General features: G+C 58.5%; 5 protein-coding genes across 5 annotated transcripts in view; 3 read left to right on the forward strand and 2 right to left on the reverse strand.

The window, feature by feature from the left end:
- Positions 1-511: 511 nt before the first annotated feature.
- On the forward strand, positions 512-2,271 carry SPRG_10988 (hypothetical protein; the record flags this gene model as incomplete). Its single annotated transcript, XM_012351200.1, has 8 exons — positions 512-896; positions 950-1,035; positions 1,087-1,233; positions 1,286-1,439; positions 1,488-1,552; positions 1,600-1,789; positions 1,845-1,957; positions 2,010-2,271. The coding sequence occupies 8 exons, from the start codon at positions 512-514 to the stop codon at positions 2,148-2,150; spliced, it is 1,281 nt and encodes a 426-aa protein (XP_012206590.1). The 3' UTR covers positions 2,151-2,271.
- SPRG_10989 (hypothetical protein) lies at positions 2,208-3,354 on the reverse strand (the record flags this gene model as incomplete). Its single annotated transcript, XM_012351201.1, has 6 exons — positions 2,208-2,299; positions 2,342-2,455; positions 2,507-2,533; positions 2,585-2,741; positions 2,786-3,238; positions 3,301-3,354. The coding sequence occupies 6 exons, from the start codon at positions 3,352-3,354 to the stop codon at positions 2,208-2,210; spliced, it is 897 nt and encodes a 298-aa protein (XP_012206591.1).
- A 157-nt stretch (positions 3,355-3,511) lies between these two features.
- On the forward strand, positions 3,512-6,843 carry SPRG_10990 (hypothetical protein; the record flags this gene model as incomplete). Its single annotated transcript, XM_012351202.1, has 13 exons — positions 3,512-3,683; positions 3,741-3,897; positions 3,937-4,006; positions 4,091-4,320; positions 4,364-4,505; positions 4,554-4,631; positions 4,678-4,824; positions 4,870-4,947; positions 5,003-5,341; positions 5,387-5,778; positions 5,823-6,416; positions 6,469-6,629; positions 6,682-6,843. 13 exons carry the CDS (start codon positions 3,512-3,514, stop codon positions 6,789-6,791), a joined length of 2,670 nt encoding a protein of 889 aa, XP_012206592.1. The 3' UTR covers positions 6,792-6,843.
- Positions 6,844-7,172: 329 nt separating this feature from the next.
- SPRG_10991 (hypothetical protein) lies at positions 7,173-8,719 on the forward strand. The gene is made up of 9 exons (XM_012351203.1): positions 7,173-7,231; positions 7,282-7,379; positions 7,433-7,491; positions 7,542-7,623; positions 7,679-7,882; positions 7,930-8,021; positions 8,077-8,151; positions 8,197-8,317; positions 8,376-8,719. The coding sequence occupies exons 1-9, from the start codon at positions 7,198-7,200 to the stop codon at positions 8,661-8,663; spliced, it is 1,053 nt and encodes a 350-aa protein (XP_012206593.1). The 5' UTR covers positions 7,173-7,197; the 3' UTR covers positions 8,664-8,719.
- Positions 8,720-9,532: 813 nt separating this feature from the next.
- Positions 9,533-10,161, reverse strand: part of SPRG_20953 (hypothetical protein) — a gene marked incomplete at both ends in the record, with an annotated part of 1,743 nt that continues 1,114 nt past the window's right edge. The window contains 4 exons of the mRNA XM_012351237.1: positions 9,533-9,640; positions 9,697-9,838; positions 9,888-10,042; positions 10,091-10,159. Coding sequence (XP_012206627.1) covers positions 9,533-9,640; positions 9,697-9,838; positions 9,888-10,042; positions 10,091-10,159 — 474 coding nt within the window. The remainder of the gene's footprint in view (positions 9,641-9,696; positions 9,839-9,887; positions 10,043-10,090; positions 10,160-10,161) is intronic.

A 10,161-nucleotide genomic window follows, 5' to 3' on the forward strand; every position in this document is an offset into this window, starting at 1 on the left:
CTTGGTAAGAGCCCTGTGCGGCTCCGCACCACAAATAGGGTGTCGCCCGCATAGTAATTGCGGATGCCTGCGACCGACATCGCGCCAGCGGCGCTCAAATCGGCAAGAATCTAAGACGGCGCCCGTCGATACATACGAATGGAAACACCACTACCGTTGATGGATGGGTCGAGCGGGCAAATTCGCAACTGAGCACAAACGAGCTCTCGGTTTCTCTCGCGTTGCATCCGTCGAAGCCACCGCCTTTTTCTGGATTTCGCAGGATATTATTTTGGTTTTAATCCCATCCAATACAAGCATCAAGGTGACATAAAATTACAGCGAAAAAGGCGCAAGATCCATGGGATTGTATTAAAAACGACCTGCATTCCGCGACGTCCGATCGGAGCGTTGGCCAGTGCTCGAAATCCACAGAACCGGCCAAGCAGCATGAACGAAGAAGCGCTGACCAAGTAGATGCATCTCCATCGCTCTCCCTTCCTCACCATGTGTATCGTCTTCCTCTAGCTTCATGGCCATCACAGGGGCCGACGCCGGGACCGCGCAGCAGTACCTGGACATCACCAACTGGCACATGGAAGAGGCCGTGAACCTCTTCATGGAGAGCGGGGGGAGCGGCGCCGCGTCCGGCCAAGCGTCGACTTCGTACGGCGACGACGACGTCCGCGCGCCCGACGCGGCCAAGCGACAGCGCCTCGTGGGCGGCGACCCGTACGACTCGCCCCGCATGTTTCCGGCGCCGCAGTTCTTTACCCGCCCCGGCAACGTCTCGCGCTACAACGACTTTACGTCCGCCGGTGGCCTCAACGCGCACGGCTTGGTGCAGCAGGACTTTGCCCAAGAGAGCATCGAGCGCCTCGCGCAGCAGATGAACTCGTCGCGCCAACCCGACAGCGGTACGCCATCGTAATGTGAGGATGGCATTGCATGATGCAGCGTGTGGCGGTAGACGCCTCGGCCCGGCGCGATCCGCAAAACCTCTCGCAGCTCTTCCAGCCCCCGACGGGCCTCATGTTTCACGGCTCGTTTGCTGACGTACGCGTCTTCTCGTTGCAGGACCGGAGGGTCATGGACGCGCATGTGTAGGCCCGTCGGCATGCGACCGAGCAGCGAAAGTGGCTCCTCGTCAACATTCAAGACGAGACTGTCTTTGCGAGCCTCATGCTCAACCGCGACACGTGGAGCGACGACCTTGTGCAGAACCTGGTCGCGAGCGGCTTTGTCTTTTGGCAGGTACAGTATTTGCAACGTGAGAAATGACAGGCTCATGGTTATTGCACTCTAGACGCCCGCCAACAACGAGCACGGCAAGAAGTTTTGCGCCTTGTACCAAGTCGACGAGGGCCTCTTGCCCATCGTGTGCATTCTCGACCCGCGCACGGGCGCGAAGCTCGTGGAATGGCACAACTTTATCGAACCCGGCGTCATGACGGAGAAGCGTACGCTCTATACGACCTCGCTACCTTTGGATGCTGATAAGCGTCTAGTCTCGGACTTTTGCTGCCTGAACGACATGGAGACCGCGCCACCCGCGCGCCCGCAAGCGCAAGCCGTACGGTAACCACCCGAGCGTGCATGCATCCTGACCCAACGACGTAGGCGCCTGCACCGCCGGCCCGTGCGACGAGCTTGTACGATGCCTCGGAGGAGGAGCAGCTGGCCGCAGCGATTGCGGCGTCTCTCGAAGGCGGCGGCAATGATGACAGCGACGATGATATGGTCATTGAAGAGAAGCCCTCGGTCGTTGCCGCACCACCGGTCTTGGCCCCGATGCCCGAGGAGCCTGCGGGTGCGACATACGCTTGTATCTTGAACGAAGATTGCTCACGCGACGCTTCTGGTAGATGGCCCGTCGGTGACGCGCATTCAGATCCGAACAGCGACGGGCGGCCGGCTCTTGCGTCGCTTCCAAAAGACGGACCCGCTCGAGCTGCTCTGGCGTTTTGTGCGCCACGAAGTAATGGCGTATCTAGAGAGGGATGGGCTCATCATACGGCGTGCGTGCGTAGATTCCCGAAGCTCAGACGCGCGAGTTTGAACTGCGGTCCGCGTACCCACCCAAGGCGGTGGCGTTTGACACGACGACGCGCCTCTGTGACGCACAGCTGGAGAATGCGTCGCTCATGATGAATTGGACGGCGCAGGAATAAGAAGCAACCCTCGACGTAACACAAGAAGATTATCGCTGCTACATTTCAAGCGGTCGGTCAGCGGTAGAGATGGATCGGGAAGTTCTCGGTGATCATGTAGCCGTCTTCGAAGAGCACGACAACATTGACCTCGAACTGCACCTTGAAGCCTACAGCACGCTCATACCAATGCCAGCGTCACGGCCACGGACCTGGCGTGAGCATGGACGGGCACGTAAACAAGCGCGGGAAGATCATGTAGATCGGGATTGCAACCTGCTGCGTCACATTGCCCCAGCCAATCTGGACGTTCTGGATCTCGGTCGCTACGCAGTAGAAGGCGCTTAGCACGGTGGAAGTGCTGCGATCGCACGTACCGTCCCGGGCGATGCCTTCGGCGTGTACTAGATGCAAACTGGCATGAGCTCATGGCATCGATGCGGCTCGATCCGTACCCACGCTCTCGACCCGGATGAGCTGGAGCTCGATGCTCTTGATGGGCGCGGACGCCGCCTCGACCGTGATCTCGCCCGTAAAGGGCATGTTGACGGGGCAGTTGGTTCGGTGGATGCGCCCCGAGATGCGGAAGGATGGGATGTTGCGCATCGTGTTCTAATGCAGGCATATGAGAATGCGCTAGAGACATGGACGTAGACGCGAACGCGGAGGTTTTCGATCTTGTCGGGCGTGATGGTAAACTCTTCCGGAGCGTCGGGCAGCGCGTCGCGCAGCGGGACCTCGACGATGAACTCGAGCGTCTTGTGGAGGTTCTTCTTCATGAGGCCGCGAACGCAGTCGCATATGATGTCGTACTTGACGCTGACGTACACGCCATGGTACGTCTCGACAAAGCACTGCTTGGGGTTGGCGCCGAGCAGCTCAAACTCAAATGGCACCTTGGTGATCCCCACCGGCACCTTGCCCGGACCGATGATCGGGATGTGGAAGTAGACGAGCTCGAGCGGCGCGACCGTGTTGTAAAAGGCCTCGAAGAGCCCGACGCTCTTGGCGCTCAGCTGGAGCTTCGCGCTGCCCTCGACGCGCATGCTAATGCCTTGGTGGGCGAACGCGTTGGTCGCATGGATGATGACATGACCTTGGACGAGCTCCTACGCAGGCAGCAGGCAGAATGAGCCATAGGCCATGGGCCATAGGCCGTGAGCCTGCGTACATGGGGCCGGTAGATGCGGTCGACGCGGGCGAGCTTGATGTCGATCGTCGACATGCTGATGGCGCAGGCTGGTTCGACGGAAGAAAAAAGATCGAAATCCCGCGAAAATGCATATAATTTGCGGGAGGTTCGCGAGCTACAGATCCGCGAACCGGCGCATCACTTCGTCGGCCGGCGCTACTGTCGCATCTACTTGAACTTGGACGCCGCCATGCTCGAGACGGACAGAGCGCGGACCAAGGCCATGAGGAGCGCGCCCTCGATGAAGCTCGAAGCGATGCATCCCGCGATGGACAACGACGAGGAAGACGAGGACAAGGAGGTCGACGACGACGACCTTGACGATGCGAGGGAAGACGATGCCTGTCCGAGCCCGAGTCGAGGTACGCCGGCGTGGATGCCATGCGGCAATCTGCATGGGATGCGACGATGCATGGTAGAGAGCGTGTATGGCAGCGACGACGAAGACAAGCCCGACGACGACGTCGAGCAGGTCGAGGAGGACGATGTTGGCACCCACGACGACGACGACGAAGAGATGGGCCGCGTCTCCTTCAAGCAGCGGCTCTGGGAGTACCTCGTGCGCAACGTTAATAGGTACGATCTCCATGACGATGCGTGCTCATGCAGTGACAGCGCTGTGGACGAGCTCTACTGCATGTGCGAGCTCGAGAGCATCCCATCCCGCTGCGAAGACGCGGCGCGGGTTCTCCAAGCCTGCCAAGATGACTTTATCAAGGCACGTTCCATCTTGCCTCTTCTTTGCGACGTCTCATGCGTCTTGGTGTAGCTCCTCGAGCTCATTCAAATGCAGACCAAGAGCTCGACGCAAAAGTCGCTTGCATGGGAAGTCAAGAAAGGCTCTAACGCCGACAAGCCCACGGTCGCCAAGGCGCTCGAGCACATGGCCAAGGTCTACCCGCGGTCGACGCCAAAGTCGACGCACCATCACCATCGTCGCAACAGCACGTCGTCCAATGGGTCCGACCCCCGCTCCAAAGCCAAGCCCCGGCCCGTCCCGTATACTAAAGTGGTTGCTTTCGAAGTATCATGGACACCGTAGAGCACCCGCATCGTCGCCCAAGTACCAGCCCAAGCTCAGCTTGCCACGCAAGCCAAAGCGGTCGCCGTCCGAGACAAAACTCCTCTCCGAGCAGCGGCTCGACACGGTCACAGCCAACAAGCACGCGATCGAGTCGGCGCGGGTATGTCTCTTCCTGGACCTTGACAACATGAGGCGACCGTCGTGGTAGTTGTCGCGCATTCGACTAGCGGCCGAGCGCATGCAGCACGTCACGTCTCGCAATGCGTCGTCGCGCAAGAAGCAAGAGGTTTGTTCTCTCGGCGCTGCTTCTCGTCTCATGGTGTACCTTGTAGCAACTCATGTGGGCGAAATTGGACCGCGCGGATCGGCTCAAGGAAGCCCATTTGCGCTGGATCGTCACCAAGGCCGGGTCGGAAAACACCAAAGTGGACGAAATCAACTTTATACAAAGTATGATCCACCAAGACCGCAAGATCGAAGTACGCACTTGACTTGGCACCACTCGACTCTAATCGTTTTTGAAGCTGCAACAACGCCTCGACCACGTGGCCTCGCGCCGGGAGATAGTCTTGGATGAAATCAAAAAGAAGGCGAGTCTCAAGGTAGACTCTCTTTTGACATAGCCGAGCTGCTGGTTCTACTCTGTATACCATGTAGGCTGCGAGCATCCGAGCACTGGCCAAAGCCAAGGAAGCCTCGCTGACGCAAAAGATCCACGACATTCAGCGACGCCACGAGGGCGTGCAAGCGCGCCGGCTCTCGTACCAGCAAGCCAAGAAGCCGCGACGTCCTCGAAGCTCGCACCCGCAAGAAAAGATGGCGCAGCACTTGCTCTCGCTCGAGACAAGCATGGCGCGAACGATGAACAAGAACGCCCAGCGCCTGCGCGACCGCATGAAGGCGCACACAAAGCATGGGTTCCAAGGTCCCGTGCCGGCGCACGCGCCGACGCTTGCTGCACAAGTCCAAGGTCTCGTACAATCGCTCGCATCACCGGTGCGTGTCCGTGGCATCATATGCTTCTCACCCTGGGAATGGTAGAGTGACGTGGACAAGGGGCTGGCGGACGTCTCGCGGTTTCTGCAGTCGACAACCGACGGCGACGCGGCGCTCCACCTTTTTCGCAAACTGCGCGGCCTGACGTTGACGGTCCGCGCGTTGACGTACGCTCAGCGCAGCGGCAACGCCGAGACGATGGTCAGTGCACTCCGCGTGCTCTTGCTCGTGTGCGGAGGCCAGCGCACCAACGTCGAGTGTCTTCTGGCCGACAACCTCGTCTTGCCGCTCGTGGACGTCTTGCGCTGGGGCTTGACCGTCACCGACGACGACGACGGCCGCCACACGGTGCTGCTTTGGGCATTTCCGGCTGTCGCCATGACACTTGTGAGCCCGTCGTCGCCCAAGATGGACATGGTGCGCCAAGACGTCATTCGGTAATGTCTTTTTGCTTTTTATCAAAGGCGTCAAGTTCTCCTAGGTACATTGTTAATTCTGGCATTCTGTTTCGCATCGTCGACAAGTTGGCCCAAGTGCCGACCCCACCAGCGGAGGGCGACGAGAGCTTCCGGCTCCTCGTGTCGTGCGTGCACTTTCTCGCTGCGCTCACGACGACGTGCACCAAGACGCTCGTGGTGTCGATGGCCGACCTCCGACTGCCGCTCGTCAAGATCCTCAAGAGCACGGGCCTGGTCGGGATCGTCGCCGCACTTGTGAGCTGGTTCCCGCTCCAGCTCTTCCACGACTGTCACGAAAGCACCGTCACGCCGAGCAGCGTCGCCTTTGCGACACTCGTACTCCACGTGCTCAACAACATTGCGCGCCTCGATCTCGTGTGGTTCCAAGACACGCTCGGGTCGCCGCTCAATCAGCCGACGTTTCTCCATCTTGTCGCGAGTGTCCTCAACAAACACCAAACAGACCGGTGCCTCGACGACCTCGTCGTTCAAGTCGTCGTGCTGCTCGGGCACTATGCGCTGCGCCACGCATCGCACCAAGAAACGCTGCGCTGGGGCCACGTGAGCATGATCCAGCGCCTCACCAACCTGCCGTTTGCCTTCTTTTGCGAACCGCGGTACGCATTTCGCTCTCAGCATCATATAACCAACGAGGATACCATGGAGTAGGTTCAAAGACGCGTTGTTCCCGACGCTGATTGCCATCTGCGACGGCGACGCCGACAACTGCGTCATTCTCGAGACCGACGTCCACTGCATGCTCCTCGTCGCCTACCTCCGACGGCTCAAAAGCTCGCAACAAGCCATGGACGTCCATGCTCGGCCGTCTGGTATGATGCCCTCTTCATCTACGCCTTGTACAAGTTGATCGCATTTACGTAGGCAACGTGCAGATCGAAGCGTGGTTTCATGTCGCCGAACGTCTTCCGATCGAGCTATGGGACGATGCGCTCGCGTTCTTTGAGGCACGCGTCCAAGCGAGCACGCCATAGATGAACCACACTATCGTCTGCTAACGAAGGAGGACGAAGCGAGAGGAAACTCCATGCTGGATATGACGTTGGGTGGCGGCCTTGGCGTCATCATCCCGTGCCACGACGCTCGATCGTCCGTGTCCCAAAGAGCGCCTGAGGAGTGTGCTTCTTCTTGGCTAGGACTTGGCATTGGAGTAGTGAAGTCGCAGTAGACAACCTGTGCATCCTGGTCGACACTATGCATTTACATCGAGACGCTGGAAGGGACAGTCCAAGTTGACGTCGCCCGCTCCGCTTCTGGCGCAAGGCGATTTGATTGGTCCAGCGTTGCAAATGCCATTTTCAGCCAATCAGAGCGTTGCGTGACGGGCGCCAGGCCGACGGGAGGGCATTTCCACTTTGGCCCCTTGAGACGCAGACGACCATGACGACGACCAGCAAGCAGCAAGAGATTGACGGTAGCTCGAGGAAGAGACGAGGATGCGAGCTCATGGACGCTTCCTCGTAGAGTTCATCAAGATCTGCTATGAGCTCAAGGAAGAGGTCCTCACGACGATGAAGACCAAGTACACGATGCCGCAGGAGGCCATCGACTGGGTCAACGAGGTACGCATGGCAGTCAAGTAGACAGCCGCTCATGATGCGATGGTCCCTGCTAGATGATCGACTACAACTGCATTGGCGGCAAGCTGAACCGTGGCATCAGCGTCATCCACTGGTGCGATCATGGCCTTGCTGGGAAGGAGGATGTTAACGTTGCATGCGTAGCGCCGAAGCCTTGACGCAGGGCAAGGGCTTGACGCCCGAGGCCCGTAAGAAGGCGGCGATCCTCGGCTGGTGCATTGAATGGGTCCGTACACCTAGAGCATGACGAAGCGGCCATGCTCATGCATGGTGCTCTGTAGCTCCAGGCGTTCTTCCTCGTCGCCGACGACGTCATGGACGACTCGATCACGCGCCGTGGCCAGCCGTGCTGGTACCGCATCCCCAAGGTCAAGCAGATCGCCATCAACGACGCGTTCTTGCTCGAGTCGTTTGTCTACCAAATCCTCAAGACGCACTTCCGCGGCGAGAGCTACTACCTCGACCTCGTCGAGACCTTCCAGGAGGTAGTCCATGGATATCGCCTTGCAACAGTGTCTTATGCTGTGAGCAGGTCATCTTCCAGACGGAACTCGGCCAGCTCCTCGACTTGACGTCGCAGCCGCTTGACGGCCCGACGAACCTCGACCGCTTCACGATCGAACGGTGCGATGACCTCATTTTCATGCACGACGATACTCATGCAGCGTGCGATTTGTAGTCACCAGAAGATCGTTGTCTTCAAGACGGCGTACTACACGTTCTACCTCTCGGCGGCCTCGGCCATGTTCCTGAGGTACTCCTGATGGCAATGGAAGAAGCGCTCACGCTGGATGCGTAGCGGCGTCTCGGACCCGGCGTGCTACACGCTTGCGCAGGAGATCTGCGTCAAGATCGGCGAGTATTTCCAGGTCCAGGACGACTACCTCGACTGCTACGCCGACCCGGAAGTCCTTGGCAAGGTATGTGAGCTCCCTCGTAGGACGACTGTCTCGAAAAGAACTCATATGCTCTTGCTAGATTGGCACGGACATCCAGGACAACAAGTGCAGCTGGCTCGTCGTCCAGGCGCTGGCCCGCGCGACGCCCGAGCAGCGTGCGGTCATCAAGGAGCACTATGGCAAGAACAACGAGGCGTCGATTGCCGTCATCAAGGCGCTCTACGTCACGCTCGACCTCGAGGGCGTCTACCGCAAATACGAGAACGAGAGCTACGACGAGCTCTGCAAGCTCATCGGCGCCGTCAACAACATGCCCGCGACCGTCTTCCACATGCTCCTCAGCAAGATCTACAAGCGCACCATGTAAGCATTGACCATGGAGAATGCATACCCGCAGTTTAGCACTCTGTCGTTTGCGTTGCGTGACCGCCCACTACGTACTGCTTGCATGAATCGACACAATGCATGGCACGTCGCTGGGAAAGAAAGATGTGGGTACACGTTGTAGAGACGAACCCGGCACAATACGGTTGTGAGTTGAGTCGACCTCGCCCCCGTTGACCGATGTCCGTCGCGACAGTACAGTGTACCTCGTACATACGCAAGACTTGGAGCGAGGTCAGGCTTTCGGAGAGCTAATAATGCGGAGTGCTGATGCGGTGGAATTCAAGTGGCAGTAGGGTTGATTCTTCTGACTCTGTGCTCAATCACTCGAGACACCGATGCGCCGAGCGACGATGTGGACAATCTCAAAATCAGGCTGCCTAGCACATTCGCAGCAAATTGAGCTATCGATGAGGTCGTCGCGGCATGTCCTGGCGCTCGGAGCTGGCGCCTCGCTGACCAAACCGAGGCTTCAACTGCATACCCTCCCGGCATGATAGGCCATTTGATTCTTTGGTGGCACTTGAGGCCCATCATACGAAACCAGTATGTAATAAAATTTAAATCTAATCGGTTTCATTGGTGTAATTCACTTCCATTTTTGGCCAATCCACGACAATGGGCTCGTGGTTGTCGCCGCCGCAGGACTCACGATCGACCAAATCGCGTTCAAAATCAAAATCACTGTATCTTGGCACGTCGATAGAGTACACATTAAAGCGTACAAAACGCAACGTCCCGTGATCGAGCGAGGTCTACAGTGCGAGAAATCGCTCCTGCCAATTTCCGTACACCAGCGTCGAAAGTGTACAGTGTATTGGACCAAATATGTCCATTATACGATGAAAACGCTTAGGCGGCCGTGCCCGACGGCGGCGTCTGCGTCTTCTTCTTTCGAGACCGAGGTCGGCGCTTCTTGTGCTCGGTTGGGGCAGGAGGCGGCGTGTCGTTGCGCTGTGCCTTGCTGGAGGCTCTCGACTGGCCGCGCGCGGCGTTGGCTGGCGACTGCAAAGCACATGCGGCAGTTTGGCATCGGCGCAGCGCTGCTTGACGAGCGCAATGTACGCTGGCATGTCGAAGATGTCGTTGAGGCGGCGCGCGCCCATGTAGCGCACCGTGCCGTACACCGGCCGCTCGGAGAAGACGCGATCGTGCTTCCTACAGACGACACATGACTTGTCCAGTGGACCAAGATGTCTGTCGATACCCAAAAGACCAGGCGACGCCGGCGTAGCCGTTCGGGTCGTAGCCGTCGAGGTTGTACTTGGCGTTCTGAACGACTGCGAATGCGTGGCCTTCCTCGGGCGTCGCACTCCACTCGAGGATCTTCTTGCCCCAGTACTGGCGCAGATACCCTTGCATCTAGACCGCCATATTGAGGCTTTCCATAAGAGATCAGATGTGGGATACCTTGCCCGTGGCCATCATATCGAGCTGGCACGCATTCCAGTACGCGTCGTGTGTCTTGGCGCGCTCGAGCT

Source organism: Saprolegnia parasitica (genome assembly GCF_000151545.1).
Source record: "Saprolegnia parasitica CBS 223.65 unplaced genomic scaffold supercont2.76, whole genome shotgun sequence".
NCBI lineage: Eukaryota > Oomycota > Saprolegniomycetes > Saprolegniales > Saprolegniaceae > Saprolegnia > Saprolegnia parasitica.

What these genes read in the sequence shown, in the direction of transcription:
- SPRG_10991 (XM_012351203.1), top strand. Translation starts at nt 7,198, where the DNA reads ATGACGACGACCAGCAAGCAGCAAGAGATTGACG. An exon ending in TCGTCGAGACCTTCCAGGAG is followed by an intron (nt 7,883 to 7,929) that starts GTAGTCCATGGA and finishes TGCTGTGAGCAG; the next exon opens with GTCATCTTCCAGACGGAACT. An exon ending in ACCCGGAAGTCCTTGGCAAG is followed by an intron (nt 8,318 to 8,375) that starts GTATGTGAGCTC and finishes TGCTCTTGCTAG; the next exon opens with ATTGGCACGGACATCCAGGA.